At 38.5% G+C, this 17,944-nt stretch overlaps 1 protein-coding gene across 2 annotated transcripts in view; it reads right to left on the bottom strand.

Moving 5' to 3' along the window:
* The window catches only part of LOC126766117 (RNA-binding protein MEX3B), a 110,741-nt gene that overhangs the window by 27,210 nt on the left and 65,587 nt on the right, over positions 1-17,944 (bottom strand). Inside the window, exons 1-2 of one of the 2 annotated variants that reach the window (XM_050483954.1) lie at positions 9,821-9,921; positions 9,646-9,737 (exon numbers count right to left, since the gene is read on the bottom strand). The exons of the other annotated variant lie outside the window; for it this stretch is intronic. Coding sequence (XP_050339911.1) covers positions 9,646-9,737; positions 9,821-9,846 — 118 coding nt within the window. The 5' untranslated portion in view covers positions 9,847-9,921. Of the gene's footprint in view, positions 1-9,645; positions 9,738-9,820; positions 9,922-17,944 lie in introns of those variants that run through there. 2 annotated transcript variants of the gene reach the window in all.

Below are 17,944 nucleotides of genomic sequence, written 5' to 3'. Positions count from 1 at the left end.
GCAAGATAAAATTTCTTATCCAATTATCAGACATATGCCAAAAAGTCTCAAGCTCCGATTGGTACAGCTTTACAACAAAATTTTCAGTATTGGTGTCTACCCCCAATTTTGGAAAACGTCCTGTGTTATACCAATACTTAAACCACACAAATCCTCCGATGAACTTGCTAACTATAGGCCGATTTCCCTCCTTCCATGTATGGGCAAAATTTTGGAAAAGATCGTGGCTAACCGCTTGATGTGGTATGCTCAACAAGTTCATATCACCGAATCAAGTCGCCTACAAAAAAGGTCAAGGCACGTTAGATGCCTTAATCCAACTAGACTACTTCATTACTAACGCTTTGTCCAGCAAAAACCACGTGTCCGTACTATCTCTGGACTTTCACAGAGCTTTCGACAAAATTGGAGCCCATATTATTATTCGACAACTTAGAAAATGGAAAATAGGCCAGAACATGATAAGTTTTATTACTAACTTTCTCACAAACAGAAAACTCAAAGTCAACGTAAATGGTTTTCTTTCTTCAACACTCCCGCTTTCTAATGGTACGCCGCAAGGCTCACCTCTTTCAGCCCTCCTTTTTATCATTGCTTTCGATGATATTAGTAGGATGATAAAAAATTACAAAGGAGTTGAGCACCAGATCTATGCTGACGATGTTCTAATCTGCACAAAAGTCTCTGACGTTAATTTAGCTCAATCCTTATTTACTAATATACTCGCCAGAATTGAGACTTGGTCACTGGAGTCTGGTGCTTCACTTTCCTTAGACAAAACACATATCCTTCATGTATGTAGGAAGCAAAATTGCAACGGTATTTCACTAACCCACAACCAAACTAACATCGAATGTAAAACACAGATGAAAATACTAGGATTAATTTTTGACTCTAATTATTATTTTAATGCTCACTGTAAATATGTCAGAAACTCGTTAATGTCACGATTAAATATTGTTAAATATCTCTCGTCTGAGCATTCATTTATTCATCCGAACACACTAGTCAATGTTGTCAGAGCTTTGCTAACTTCAAAAATAGATTATGGGCTCCCCATCTATGGCAATTGCTCCAAAAGCAGTCTCAACCTTTAAAATGCACCTTACCATTGCGCAATACGGCGAAGTCTCCGGGCCTTTCCAACCTCGCCAATAAAAACGATAATGGCTGAATCTGGTTTACCAACTATTCAAAATAAAATTATAGATTCTTCGCTTCAAATTCTTGCGAAAACGGCTGAGAACACCAACCCATTACTAAATACAACTATCACTTATGCCACGAAAAAAAGAAAAATTCCAAGAATACAATCGGCTATTTCGAGATGCTTAAGTTTCGCTGTAGAAAATAATATTTTACGTAACGCAACACGCAAATTCACCACTCGAAATCCTCCCTGTCTGATCAATGATAAAATACTACAGAATAAGCTTATGTTTTTGTCCAAGCAAAACACATCAAACGAAGTCTTTCAACAAACCTTTGCTGAACTGGAATCTAATTACACAAATAATGGCTGGAAGTTATTGTTTACGGATGGCTCCAAGTCCATCGATTCCACTTCGTTAGCAGTTGTCACTGCCACAGGAGAAATCATTTGCAATTGGCTTCCTCCCTCAACGAGCTCTGTATTTACCGCTGAAGGATCTGCTATCCTTCATGCAGTTAATTACGCAAAAAAGACTAAAGGAAAGTTCCTCATCTGTACAGACAGCAAATCGTGTATGTCTGCAATAACGTCGCCTTCCAATCGCAATCCCATAATAGAAGTTATCAGGGACGCGGTCATTGGTGCCCCTCAGAAAATCCAAGTAATGTGGATCCCTGGCCATGCTGGTATTACAGGCAACCACTTTGCAGACCTCGCTGCGAAAAATGTAGCCAGGACTCCTGCCTTAACATACTACGTCTCATCCAAGCAAGACATTCTTAACCAAGCACTTATTAAGCACAAAAGGCATCAAAAAAACGCAAGCGAATGGAAAACATTTAAACATCACTACGCGGTCAGAAACCCAGCCAGAAATCGTATAATCTACTCGTCAACAGTTCCAACTAGCGCAATGAAGACATATACTCGATTAAGGATTGGACACACTATCATAACACACGCCCACTTACTATCGGGTAAAAGCCCATCCATTTGCCCCCTTTGCGATGACACCGCTTCTATCAAACACTTACTCACACTCTGTCCGATGCTTCACCCAACAGCCCACAACTCTGGCAACATTGATCTCATAAAACTACTAAGTGAACCTTCAGAAAAAAACGTTATGATTGTATATAGATTCTTAAAAACCAACGATTTGTTAAAATATATTTAAGCAACTTACATCTTTACTAACCCTTAGCAAATAGAATTTTTCACCTAGTTATAATTATAAGACGGCTGAAGACCTCGTAGCCAGTGCTGCTATAATAATACTATTTTTAATTTTCCAAACGAGGGAACGGATCTCGAACGGTAAGTAATTTAAAAAGGCTATAAGTAGTGCAAAAAGTGACCAAATACTTAAACAATCCGGTGTTACAATTTTTTTTATAAACAGAAAAATTGTAAAAGAATCATCTATATTATTCGATATTTTCAAAATTAATCACCAAAAAATTTAAAAGTAGCTTTAACATTAAAATATTACTCATTAAAATATTTTCAATGTGAAATTGATGGTAATATTTAAATAATAACGTATTGCATTATTTAAATAATTAAGCTCAATTAAGCTGGATAAAAAAGTGTAAAAAATGGTTTTGATAAATTTCGATATTTTGAAATTTAATTTTTTAAATATCTAAATGTAAGGAATATACCGGTTCATTTGAATAGATAAGTTTATATGTTTTGGGTATTTTTGCACTATATACATATATATAAGGTAAGCAGAACTTTTCGAATATAGCGCACCCTGGTGGCGGCATCTATATGTCGACTGGTGCGTTAGAATCTGCTATCTTTCATATTATATTTCATGAATTTCATCGATTGGAAGTGAAGTTATTGCATTTTAAGTGGCAAGTGATTGCCTATCCCGTAGCAGAGTGAACGAGTGGTTTCAAAGCAGTCGTGAGGACACAAATGACGATCAACATGTGGGCCAATCAAAATCCGTGATCACCGGAAACTCCAACGAAACTGTGCGTGAATCATCAAAAATCAGCCGAAATCATCATTGAAATGAAATTGAACATCTCCAAAACATCGATTTACCGCATTTTCACCGAACATTTGGGCTTACGAAAGGTGTGTGCAAATTGACTGACGTCCAAAAATTGCTCAGAATCCAACATGCGAAGGACAATTATTTGACCAAAAATCACATTTTCACCATTAACCACTCCCCGTATTCACCTGATATCGCACGACATCTTTCTTTTCGGAAAAATGCATTTGCCCATGAAAGGAAAGCGTTATGTAGACGTAGAGGCCATTCCGAAAGCTTGCACCGGCATACTGGCGGCATACTGGTGGCTTGCACCGGTATACCGACCAACGAACTAAAACACTCGTTCGACATGCTTTTGGACCGTGCAAAAAGCTGTATTGAAGCAGAAGGAAACTATTTTATATAAAAGAAATTGATTTTGCTGAAAAACCCATTTGTTTGTTTTTTTTTTTTTGTAAGTCCTGTTTGCTTTGGAACGCACCTTGTACTATATGTAGTTACTTTATGTTCTTATATATTATTCTTCTTTTAACTAGGCGTAAATGTTGGTTTCCGATGAAACACTTAAATATGTTTTTACTTGTGAGCGGCATTTTTCCGCAAAAATTCGCTTTGAGAAGCGGTTGCGTTCGAGGATCGTTCCCGATATTAATTTAATAGTTGAGCCTGCATTTGATGTCCCTAATTCTAATTTAGAAGAAATAATTTTATTGGATTTTGAGGATTCTCCCCAAGTTGCAGAAGCTGTCTCAAATGTACACGGTGCATCGGGGAAGCTTTTTCAATTTATTGAAAGGGAAAATGATGTTGGAATTTTAGAGCCTCTTACAATTTTTGAGGAGGATGTAACCCTAAATTTTGTTAAGGCAGGGTTAGGGTTAGGCAACAGGTAGAGGTTTGACAGCAGGTGCTGAGAGGAAGAAGAATGTGAGGGAAGAGAATAGGGTTCTGAAAATAAAGTTGGATAAGAAAGAGCAAGAGAATAGAAGCTTAAAAGCCCAGTTAGTTTAAATGGCCGCAGAATTAGAATGATGTAGGGAACAGTTAAGGAATAGCTCATTCAGGGAACAGTAAGACTCTTTTTCAGTAGTTTGTAGTAAAGTTCCTCCTCAATTAGGTGCTTGTATTACGAGTAGACTCTTTTTCAGTAGTTTGTAGTAAAGTTTCTCCTCAATTAGGTGCTTGTATTACGAGTAGTTTTATAAATAGTAATCGCCATAGCCATGGTCGGCGATATGACAATTTTTTTAAAACGATACCTTTGGGTGTGTTTTTTTTGTCGCCAGTTGCTTATCGGCACTTAAAGCACCAATTAGATTTTCCATTCGAAAGTACCTTGGAAAACTTTGTTACAGACTGGCCCCGTTTCCCAAATCAGCATATAATCGTTAGAGATTAGGAGTAGGGGATTCTCTTTCGAACAAAAGTTCGTATCGGTTTCATGTAATGGAATGTGGAATGTCATTTGCAGTTTGGTAGGAAATTCGATAGGGTGATAGGTGTTGAGGATTATGGCAACGAAAATCGCACTTCAAGATTGGCGACAACTGCAATGACTATAATGGTGCAAGGTATAGGTGGAGAGCCTTGGTCCCACCCATTAGCTTCTATATTCGTTAAAAGTTCCTGCAAAGGGGATATCCTGAACAAATACATTCTTAAAGCCATTACCTAATTGCAACATATAGGATTAATTCCTTGCCATTTTGTTTGCGACCAGGGCATAAATTTTTATAACTTCGCAAATTTGTTAGGTGTTTCAGCGGCCCGGCCTTTTTTTAATGTTAATGGCATGGAAAGATATATTTTTACGATAGCCCCCATTTAATAAAACTTAGTTGTAACTGATTACAAAACTACAAAATACGGTTTCTTTAAAATTTGTCGCGTAAGTTGGTCGAATATTGTTCACTTTTGTGAAACCGACTCTGTGCTCATATTTATCCTAATACCTTCCAAAACATGAATATTAAGTTCGAGTCTCAAATTTTTGTATGAAAAAAAATTATTTTTTTTTGGAATTGTCCAACTTTCCGACTTTTCTTCACGAAAAGCAAACGGTTTTTTATTTCTAAACTTTCCTCGATCCACAGCGAACAACCTCTGAAAATTTCATCAAGATTGGTTCAGCTGTTCTCGAGCATTAGCGTTACTAACAGCATTCATTCGTTTGTATGGGAAAAAGAAAAGGGCTCTTTTTAGGGGTTTTCCGGCATTTATTCGAATTTTTTTCGCCATAAAAACCATCCTTGAGCCTCAACGAACATTTATAAAAAGAATTGGCAAAATTGGTCCAGGCGTTTTTGAGTTATGCGCCAGCATTTAAAATCATGTTCGTTTTTATTTCCTTTTTAAAATCGTATTTGAAAATTTATTTTCCTCGTAATTTTTTTTTTCGGAAAATTTTCCAGAATTTTCGTAAGTATTCTCCTTGTTTGGGCGGAGACCGGTCCAGGCGTACTCTAGTTATAAGCGTAGTAACTAACGTCACTTTCTTTTATATATATAGATTCTATTATAGGATTACCAATTTCAGTAAAACATATGTACATAATACATACATATATGCCAACAATTCTCATTCAAATATCAATTGTAAACATACATATAAGATCCACACATATATTTACCTGCTATTCCTCCCCACCTACTATTCCAGCCTACCTTCAAATAATATTTTGCCTGTCGAGATACCCCGTAATAATACGTAATAAGCGGTGTGGGTATCACAATGAGGATGGAGGCATGTGTAGAGGTTTTTTACATATGGCTCAAGCCGGTCACGACTTCCGGTCTTTGACCAAGTATCTTCTGGGTAGCCAAAGAACATCCATTTGAAAGCGAGCTAAACTAAGAAGAGGAAACATCCCCTACACAGGGTTGTTCAGTGGGCTTGGGACACGCTACGTAAAAAACTCCCCCAATGAATAATTTCCAACTGCCAGAGACCCCACGGGACCGGAAAGGACTGAGGCGACTAGGTCCTTGAGCCATTTACTACAGTAGGCATATAAAGGAGCGCAAGTTTGGTGTGGGATTCGTGATGGGAGAGAGGCTTCGTCGCCGAGTACTATCATTCACTCCGGTGAATGAACGTCCAGCCACAATCCGCATCAAAGCGAGGTTCTTCAACATATCGCTGATTTGCGCCCACGCCCTGACGTAAGAGAAGGACGATGTGACCAAAGATGCCTTCTATGAGCGCTTGGAGCACACCTATGAGCGCTTCCCCCGCCGCTATGTCAAAATCGTGCTTGGCGACATTTACGCCGGGGTGGGCACTGAAGGTATCTTTGGCGCAACAGTCGGTAAATTCAGCCTCCACGACGAAACATCCCCAAATGGGTTGAGGCTGATCGAATTCGCCGAGGCACCAAATATGGTTATCTGTAGTACTAGATTCCAGCACAAGAAAATACTTCAAGCTACATGGCTGTCTCCGTATCGAAAAGCCACCAACCAGATCGATCTTGTTGTGATAGACGGAAGACACGTCTCCAGTATTTTAGACGCGTACGCTTCCAGGTCCAAACATCGACTCGGACCACTATCTTGTTGCAGCCAAGATTCGCACCCGCCTCTATAGAGCAAAAAACGCACGTCAACAAACACAAGAAAGGTTCGACGTCGGGAAATTGCAATTACAACATATAGCCGAACGATTTTCTACTCGACTTGCACTCCTACTCTCGGAGAGCACTCGTTAACAAATCGGTATAAGGGAACAGTGGGACGGTATTTCAAGCTCCTTACGTACAGCTGCGTGAAAATGCAAAAGAACAGCTGGTACGACGAGGAGTGCCTTGTCGCAGAAGAGAGAAAACAGACTGCTTACCTCGCAAGGTTACGATCGACCACAACACGTGCGGGATGGGATAGATACCGAGAGTTGAAGAGGGAAGCGAGACGCATTTGCAGACAGAAAAAGAGAGAGGCGGAAATGCGTGAGTATGAAGAGCTTGACAAGCTGGCCAACAGGGGTAATGCTCGAAAATTCTACGAAAAGATGCCGGAGCATACTCTTGTACTCTGCTAAATGGCAGTGAAGGCATAACAACAGGAGAAGGCGAACCTGATTCCCAAATCGATGATGACGGAGCAGACGTTCCACTGCCCGAACATGAAGAAGTTCGAATAGCAATTACCGCTGAAGAACAACAACCCGGCGGGGTCCGATGGACTCCCGGCCGAGCTATTTAAACACGGCGGCGAAGAACTGATACGGGCCATGCATCAGCTTCTTAGTAAAATATGGTCGGACGAAAGCATGCCCAACGATTGGAATCTGTACACAGCCCAACCCACAAAAAGGGAGACTCCACAATCTGCGCCAACTACCGTGGGATAAGCCTCCTCAACATCGCGTATAAGGTTCTATCGAGCGTATTGTATGAAAAATTAAAGCCCACCGTCAACAAACTGATTGGACCTTATCAGTGTGGCTATAGACCTGGAAAATCAACAACCGACCAAATATTCCCCATGCGCCAAATCTTGGAAAAGACCCGTGAAAGGAGAATGGACACACACCACCTCTTCGTCGATTTCAAAGCTGCTTTCGACAGCACGAAAAGGAGCTGCCTTTATGCCGCGATGTCTGAATTTGGTATCCCCACAAAACTAATACGGCTGTGTAAACTGACGTTGAGCAACACCAAAAGCTCCGTCAGGATCGGGAAGGACTTCCCCGAGCCGTTCGATACCAAACGGGGTTTCAGACAAGGCGACTCCCTATCGTGAGACTTCTTCACCCTGCTGCTGAAGAAAATAATTCGAGCTGCAGAACTTAATCAAGCAGGTACAATCTTTTAAAAGAGTGTACAGCTGCTGGCGTATGCCGATGCAATACCATCGGCCTCAACACCCGCACCGTTGGTTCTGCTTTCTCCAGGACAAGGAAGCAAAGGAAATGGGTCTGGCAGTGAACGAGGGCAAGACGAAATATCTCCTGTCATCAAACAAACAGTCGTCGCACTCGCGACTTGGTACTCACGTCACTATTGACAGTCATAACTTTGAAGTTGTCGATAATTTCATATATTTGGGAACCAGTATTAACACCACCAACAATGTCAGCCTGGAAATCCAACGCAGGATAACTCTTGCCAACCGGTGCTACTTCGGACTGAGTTGGCTATTGAGAAGTAAAGTCCTCTCTCGACGAACTAATACCAAACTCTATAAGTCACTCATAATTACCGTCCTGCTATATGGTGCAGAGGCTTGGACGATGACAACAGCTGATGAGTTGACGTTGCGAGTTTTCGAGAGAAAAGTTCTGCGGAAGATTTACGGGGCTTTGCGCGTTGGCCACGGCCAATATCGCATTCGATGGAACGATGAGCTGTATGAGATATACATATGACGACATTGACATAGTTCAGCGAATTAAAAGACAGCGACTACGCTGGGTAGGTCATGTTGTCCGAATGGACGAAAACACTCCAGCTGTGAAAGTATTCGACGCAGTACCCGCCGGGGGAAGCAGAGGAAGGGGAAGACATTTTGCACAATTCTGTTCGTTATGGCTTGGGTCGTTTCAAACTCGATGCAGTTTTTGACATTGAAATCATAGCTTTCAAATTGTTCAAACATTTTTCAATTTTCACTTTAAACGCAGAAGAATTAAAATCGTTTTGCGATTTTTTTCAAGTTGAGTACGAGCCTGTGGTGTCCCATATCAAAAATAGGTGGCTTAGTTTATTTCTAGTAGTTGAAAGAATTTTGAAAAAGTTTGTTCCTTTGAATAGTATTTTTAATCGATTGAGAAACCCCCAGCATTTTTGCATTCTTTTTTTTCCAATGACTTTGCTGAATCTTTTTTGTTTGTACATGCTCGCGTGGCCATTTTTCAATCGAAATTGGCATCGGTCGAGAAAGAAAAAAATTGCATTTTGGAAATCAATTCTATAATTTTTAAAGTTGTCAACGCTTTGCAAGAAAGAATTGAACAAAATTTCGTTCCTTTCACTTTAACCACCAAACTCATTGCTTTGAATGCTAAGGGAAAACGTGAAGAATGTGCGACCCTATGTGAACTTATGCAACGGGACTGATTTTGACTGAGACCGATACGGTAAACCTAAATATGCAAAAATAATGTTGCTAACAGTTATATTTTTTAAAATATTCCCGATTAAAAATTCAAAATTGTATATCAATAACACATAGTACTTCTGAATGTTTCCCTAAAGTTTTTCAAATATTTCACTTTGTAGATATATTTAAATATACGCTGTAAACATTAAAATAAGTTCACATTTCACTATTATTTTATTATCTTTTGACTAATTTTATTAATTTAAAAATCACTTAGCACACTCATCGTTCAAAAGGTTAGATTGTTTACAATTATGAGGAAAACGAGGGTTGCCACATCTTAAACACCAATATTAAGGATTTGCAACGACAGCGCTTGATTTATATTTAATAAGTAAAACGCTATGATAATATTATAAAATTGATATCATCTTACATATAAAAATAAGTTGAATTTTTGTCTGTTCGCAATAGCTGACTAAACCCTTGCATGAATTGAAGAATTGCCGGAACCACTTTGAATGGAATCTAATGATGGTTTGTAAAAATTCAGAAAATGTAAATTTTTAACCGACTTACGAGCGTTAATTCAAAAAAAATGTATTACTTACTTAAAACAGAGAATGTTATTTAACATTTAGCTAAACTGCAACACACTGATAAGGGCGAGTAAATTCTGAAAGGTCCAGGTCGTAAAGATTTGGCACTTCCTATGGATTTCCCGTTACATTTGTGATAAGCCCGCGTATAATAAGGTAATTTAAATTAATTTCAGTATGACGCGCACTGGAAATACGAATTAGGTGTGTCGATTTCATAAAAATGAAGCTCAACAGAACCCTAAAATGTAGTAAAAATGAGGTTGAAGCTCCTGTCAAGCAAAAAATTTTTGTTACTACATTGTACAAACTGAAAAATGGAGTAGAGAAATAATTTTCATGAGGCAACATATATTTTGAAAGTTTAGAATTTTGTTAGAATTAAACAAATTAAAAATAAATACCTGCAACGCCGGCTCGAAATGAAGTGGTGAAAACCAATATGATTCATTTACCTTGCGGACACCACATGATAATCACAGGAATCAATCGATGGGCGATGCGATAGCTATTTCGCATGCCACTCTGATGTTCGCACACTTTTCACGATGATCTTTTCGACATATCAGCCTTCAAATCCGCGTCAATAATGGGATACGAACAAAAAATGGCATTGCCGAAAACATTTTACATCTTAGCGAATCTACTTGATACTTCCAGTCGCTTGATATCAATTCACCTGCCTTTTGTTAATTCACTTCAACGAAAGATGAAGTCATCACGAATGTTTATTCGAAAATTGACCAAATTATCGTAACTACAATTCCTTGAGTGTACGCGCAATTTTAGCTGCCAAAAATACCGATGTTGATGAGTTAAACTGGAAGATTCAAAGTCGAATTCGGGGCGATCCAACGATTTGCCATTTCATTTCAAACGCATTCAATTTCCAGTGAAAATTGCATTTGCGAAGACAATCAGCAGGACACAAGGATAGTCGCTGGAAATGCTATGTTTTTCATATGGCCAACTATACGTGGCGTGTTTACGAGTTGGAAAACCATCTTCTATATATATACATTTACGCATCGAAACAGAAACCAAAAAATGTTGTTTCTTGAAAAAAATGGCGGAAAATCGCAAACAAATGATTTTCAACACAATATAAATTCAACTTTCTTTTCATTTCAAAACACAAAATTTCACGCACGGGGTCAACTAGTTCTAATACAAAATTTGTATATATTACATTTTTATATTAATATATAAAATACAAATATTTTATGTTATAATAAGATCATGTCGCTCTAAAAAATAACCCTGGTCGAGCCAATACGCGGGGTATTTAGTATTTTAAACGTAATATTTTATATAATATTACTTAGTTCTTTATTAAATTAAAAGAAGAACAAGAGAAAACGTTAACTTCGGCTGCACCGAAGCTAATATACCCTTCACAGGTGCATTTCTTTTAGTAACTATGTGTTCAGTTTGTATGGAAGCTATATGCTATATTAGTCCGATCTGAAAAATTTTTTCGGAGATTATATTATTACCTTAAGCAGTAATCCATGTCAAATGCCAAAGTTTTCCATACAAGCATTTGATTCCGATCATTCAGTTTGTATGGAAGCTATAAGCTATAGTAATCCAATCTGAACAATTTTTTCGGAGTATACATTGTTGCCTTAGAAAAATAATCTATACCAAATTTCGTAAATATATCTTGTCAAATGCAAAAGTTTTCCATACCAGCACTAGATTCCGATCGTTCAGTTTGCATGGCAGATATATGCTATAGTGAGCCGATCTGAACAATTTCTTCGGAGATTACAATGATGCCTTAGAAAATAATTTATACCAAATTTCGTGAATATATCTTGTCAAATTCAAAAGGTTTCCATACCAGCATTTGATTCCGATCATTCAGTTTGTATGGCAGCTATATGCTGTAGTGAGCCGATCTGAACAATTTCCTCCGATATTACATTATTTATATGAACAATAACTCACACCGAATTTCGTGAAGATACGTTGTCAAATGTAAAAGTTTTCCATACAAGAACTTGATACCGAACTATATGTTATAGTGGTCCGATATCGGCAGTTCCGACAAACGAGCAGCTTCTTGAAGAGAAAATGACGTTTGCACAATTTCAAAACGATATCTTAAAAACTGATGGACTAGCTTGTATATATACAGACAGACAGACAGACGGACATGGCTAAATCGATTCAGCTCAACATACTGATCATTTATATACATATATATATTTTATAGGGTCTCCGAAGCTTCCTTCTGGGTGTTACAAACTTCGTGACAAACTTAATATACCCTGTTCAGGGTATAAAAATTCCATATGCATGTTAAGAGATTTTATACTCTATACTTTAGACCTTATTACGTAATATTATTATATAATATTACTTATTTGTTTATTAAATTTAAATAAAACAAGTAAGGAAGGGCTAAGTTCGGACGCTACCGAAAAATGTATACTCTTGCAACTTGCCAGAATCAAAGCCAGCAAAATACTTCAAGGTATAAAACGTTAACCAAAGGATCGAAATCTAAGCAATTTTTTATATACATATTAGGGCGTGTCATTCTGAGTCAACCTTTTTTTTCAACTGAAAAACAGGCTAAAAACTTTCGAAAATGTGAAAAAGAAAGTCACTCAAAATATGAGCTCTTAATATTAATATTAAGAGGTGCCTGTTTCAAATTTTCTATTTTCCATATAAATTACATGGAAAAAAATAATTTTTTTTGTGGTGGTTATTCTGCTGAGGTTATTATATGTGTTTCAAATTTTCTATTTTCCATATAAATTGCATGGAAAAAAATAATTTGTTTGTGGTGGTTATTCTGCTGAGGTTATTATATGTGCACGCAATGGCTGCCCGTAGCGATGGTAACCTCGATTCGGATTCTACTCGAGAATCGAGTTTTCTCGTAAAATAATCGATTTTTCGGAATCGATCTTCACTAGTCGAAGTCGATTATTTTACGAGAAAACTCGATTCGCGAGTAGAATCGGAATCGAGTTTACCATCCCTACTGGCAGCCATCGCGTGCACATATAATAACCTCCGCACAATAACCACCACCAAAAAAATGTTTTTTTTTTTCATGTAATTTATATGGAAAATAGAAAATTTGAAACAGGTACGTCTTAATATTAATATTAAGAGCTCATCTTTTGAGTGACTTTTTCTTTCACATTTTCGAAAGTTTTTAGCCTGTTTTTCAGTTGAAAAAAAAAGGTTGCCTCAGAATGGCACACCCTAATACATATGTATACTATATACTTGTATAACTCCTATACTGACAGAGACATAGGGTTTGTTAGAAAAACGGAACTCATTATATGTATTGTATGGAATTTGGGGTAGTATCGACACCATTTTATCCATTTTTGTAATGCCACATACTATTAACGAGTCACATACTAAAAAACACAACCATATAGGGCAATGCCATCCTGTTATTTGTTATTTAGGAGACAGGTCACGTTTTCGCTCAAATTTATTAATTTTAGTCACAAAGGTACAATGTGTAAAACACGCTCTCTCATTTTCATTGAGATAACTCACATTTTTGTCGATATATGGGGTACAAACTCACCCCGTAGTTCGAAAATCTTTATATTAGGTGTATGGGGGCTAAGGGAGTTATTGGCCCGATTCAACCCATATTTTACATGCAGTCATACCATTTTTAAAGAAAGATTATCTCTGATTTTTAATTATATATATCTCACACATTGACAAATATTTTCGATCAAAAGTCAAGTTCAAGGGTCTTGAACATTTTTGGTTTGAATTTCAACAATATTTGGTCATAAAATGGCATACACTAAAGGCATTAGTCGTGCAAAGTTTCATCGCGGTATATAAACTGCTTCTTGATTTGTGTTCTGAAAAGTGAAAGAATCTAGTGGAATTTGAAATTGCGCTATATGGGAAGAAGGCCTGGTTGTACCCCGATTGCTTCCATTTTCGCCCTGTGACATAGTAATATGAAAAGAATGCCAAATTTTGTCTAAATCGGCCGGTCAGGTCCCGAGATATGAAATTGCGTATTAAGTTATTGATTTATTGCGTTAGTTTTTAACAGTACCGTTATATGGGGAGTGAGCGGGTTTATCCTCCGATTTCATCCATTTCCATACGGTCGGTAGAAGTTCTTACGATATTTGAGCAGGGACGAATTTGGTTATTGTTGCTTTATTGGTTTAGGAGGTATATACATTAAACTTATTAGAAGGCGGGGCCACGCCCAATTTTTCAAAAATTTTTGCTCACATGTGCCCCTGCGCTACTCCGATGCCCTGTGCCACATTACACCCTCTATCTTAATTTAGTGCTTAGTTATGGCACTTTGTACGTTTTCGGTGAATGACGATTTGTGGGCGTGCCAGTGGTCCAATTACGCCCATCTAAGAACTCGAAATTTTTTTCTACTAGGGCACCCAAATACCGAGGCTGGTTGTTATTTCTCATTGAGATCGTTTTTTACGAGGCGGGTCCAAGCCCAGCGCACAACCCTACGTAGGGGATGTTTCGCTTTCTCAAAGGTATGTTTCTCGCCTTCAAACGTATGTTCTTAGACTACCCAGAGGATACTTGGTCAAACACGGGAAGTCGTAAGCTGCTTAAACCATATGTAAAAGAATCGTTTCTGACCACTCCCAAGTGAATGGCGATCAAAGCACTTTCCTCACTTGAACTTCTACACATGATTCCATCCTCCTGCCTACCTCGCAACGTTATGATCGACCCCAACACGTTCGGGATGGGATAGATACCGAGAGAGAAGCGAGACGCATTTGCAGACAGAAAACGAGAGAGGCTGAAATGCATGAGTATGAAGAGCTTGACGAGCTGGCCGACAGGGCTATTGCTCGAAAATTCTACGAAAAAATGCGGTGACTAACAGAAGGTTTCAAGACCGGAGCGTACTCTTGTAGAACTTCCAGAGGTGATCTAGTAACCGATGCCCAGAGCATACTAAAATTGTGGAGGGAACACTTTTCCAGCCTATTGAATGGCAGTGAATGCATGACGCCAAGAGAAGCCGAACCCGATACCCCAATCGATGACGATGGAGCAGATGTTCCATTGCCCGACCATGAAGAAGTTCGAATATCAATTTCCCGCCTGAAGAACAACAAAGCGGCGGGGACCGATAGATTGCCGGCCGAGCTATTCAAGCACGGCGGCGAAGATCTGATAAGGCTCAACTTCGTTGTAAAATATGGTCGGATGAAAGTATGCCCAACGATTGGAATTTAAGTGTGCTTTGCCCAATCAACAAAAAGGGACACCCCTACAATCGGTGCCAACTACCGTGGGATAAGCCGCCTCAACATCGCATATAAGGTTCTATCGAGCGTATTGTGTGAAAGATTAAAGCCCACCGTCAACAAAAAGATTTGACCTTATTAGTGTGGCTTTAGAACAAATCAACAAACTAACCAGATATTCACCTCTTCGACGATGGTTGTTTCTTATGTTTCGACGATTTCAAATCTGTCTTTGACAGCACGAAAAGTAGCTGTCTTTGTGCCGCGATGTCTGAATTTGGTATCCACGCAAAACTAATACAGCTGTGTAAACTGACGTTGAGCAACACCAAAAGCTCCATCGGATCGAGAAGGACCTCTCCGAGCCGTGCGATACCAAACGAGGTTTCAAGGCAACTCTCTTTCGTGTGACTTCTTCAACCTTCTGTTTGAAAATAATTCGAGCTGCAGAATTAAACCGAGAAGGTACAATCTTTTATAAGAGTGTGCAGCTGCTGGCGTATGCTGATGATATTGATATCATTGTTCCCAACACCCGCGCCGTTAGTTCTGCTTTCTCCAGACTGGATAAGGAAGCAAAGCAAATGGATCTGGCAGTGAACGAGCGCAAGACGAAATATCTCCTGTCATCAAACAAACAGTCGTCGCACTCGCGACTTGGCTCTCATGTCACTGTTGACAGTCATAACTTTGAAGTTGTAGATAATTTCGTCTATTTAGGAACCAGTATAAACACCACCAACAATGTCAGCCTGGAAATCCAACGCAGGATTCCTCTTGCCAACAGGTGCTACTTCGCACTGAGTAAGCAATTGAGAAGAAAAGTCCTCACTCGACGAACAAAAACCAAACTATATAAGTCATTAATTATTCCCGTTCTTTTATATTGTGCAGAGGCATGGACGATGACAACGTCGGATGAGTCGACGTTGCGAGTTTTCGATGGAAAGGTTCTGCGAAAAATTTATGGACCTTTGCGCGTTGGCCACGGCGAATATCGCATTCGATGGAACGATGGGCTGTATAAGATATACGAAAACACTCCATTACAGCTTTATATCTCAATTTCGTGCTTAGTTATGTCAATTTATAGGTTTTCGGTTAATTAATTTGTGGGCGTGATAGTGGTTCGATTACGCCCATCTACGAACTTGTATTTTTTCATACTAAGAAACCCTCATTCCAAGTTTCATCAATATATCTCAATTTTTACTCATGTTACAGCCACCGCGGACGGACGGACGGACAAGCAGGATTAGGCAGACTAGGATTTCAACTTCTCCCACCATCTTGATTATTTATATCCCTATATCTATCTCGATTAGTTTTAGGTGATACGTACAACCGTTAGGTGAACAAAATTATAACACTCTGTAGCAACTGGTTGCAAGAGTATAAAAATATCCATATGCATTTAAACGTTGTTTATACTTATTTTAATCTACATCTATATAAATAAAATTGAATCGCCAAACTGTATGTACGCTCATAACTTTCATACGACGGAACCAAATTTTATAAATCTTTTTTTAATGTGTTCGTTATTGTCAGGACAAGGTTTGCATGTTTGAAAATTATAAAAAATCAAACAGTGAAGTATTAAAAAACGCATTTAAGACAAATTAATGTGTAAATGAGACAGAAGATAGCGTGCGAGCACTCTTTAATATATTGACACAGCATTGACAGATTGACCATTCACAATAGAAACCTACCCCCCAAGTGTACGTTCACAATAAAACCATCATGGCCGCCTCTGGTGAATCATGGTGATAAAATGCTGTAATAATTATTTAAAACAATTTTCATTATTGGCTATGCAATGTTGTTTAATGCTGTTAATACAAAATTTATTTATTTATTTATTTATAATAATTCATATAACAAAAAGAGTTTCATTATATAAATACATAAACGCAGCACTGGCTACGAGGCCTTCAGCCGTCTTGTAATTATAACTAGGTGAAAAATTCTATTTGCTAAGGGTTAGTAAAGATGTAAGTTGCTTAAATATATTTTAACAAATCGTTGGTTTTTAAGAATCTATATACAATCATAACGTTTTTTTCTGAAGGTTCACTTAGTAGTTTTATGAGATCAATGTTGCCAGAGTTGTGGGCTGTTGGGTGAAGCATCGGACAGAGTGTGAGTAAGTGTTTGATAGAAGCGGTGTCATCGCAAAGGGGGCAAATGGATGGGCTTTTACCCGATAGTAAGTGGGCGTGTGTTATGATAGTGTGTCCAATCCTTAATCGAGTATATATCTTCATTGCGCTAGTTGGAACTGTTGACGAGTAGATTATACGATTTCTGGCTGGGTTTATGACCGCGTAGTGATGTTTAAATGTTTTCCATTCGCTTGCGTTTTTTTGATGCCTTTTGTGCTTAATAAGGTTAAGAATGTCTTGCTTGGATGAGACGTAGTATGTTAAGGCAGGAGTCCTGGCTACATTTTTCGCAGCGAGGTCTGCAAAGTGGTTGCCTGTAATACCAGCATGGCCAGGGATCCACATTACTTGGATTTTCTGAGGGCACCAATGACCGCGTCCCTGATAACTTCTATTATGGGATTGCGATTGGAAGGAGACGTTATTGCAGACATACACGATTTGCTGTCTGTACAGATGAGGAACTTTCCTTTAGTCTTTTTTGCGTAATTAACTGCATGAAGGATAGCAGATCCTTCAGCGGTAAATACAGAGCTCGTTGAGGGAAGAAGCCAATTGCAAATGATTTCTCCTGTGGCAGTGACAACTGCTAACGAAGTGGAATCGATGGACTTGGAGCCATCCGTAAACAATAACTTCCAGCCATTATTTGTGTAATTAGATTCCAGTTCAGCAAAGGTTTGTTGAAAGACTTCGTTTGATGTGTTTTGCTTGGACAA

Source organism: Bactrocera neohumeralis, unplaced genomic scaffold, assembly GCF_024586455.1.
Source record: "Bactrocera neohumeralis isolate Rockhampton unplaced genomic scaffold, APGP_CSIRO_Bneo_wtdbg2-racon-allhic-juicebox.fasta_v2 cluster11, whole genome shotgun sequence".
Taxonomy (NCBI): Eukaryota; Metazoa; Arthropoda; class Insecta; order Diptera; family Tephritidae; genus Bactrocera; species Bactrocera neohumeralis.
This window is presented reverse-complemented; position numbering and strand designations above follow the sequence as displayed.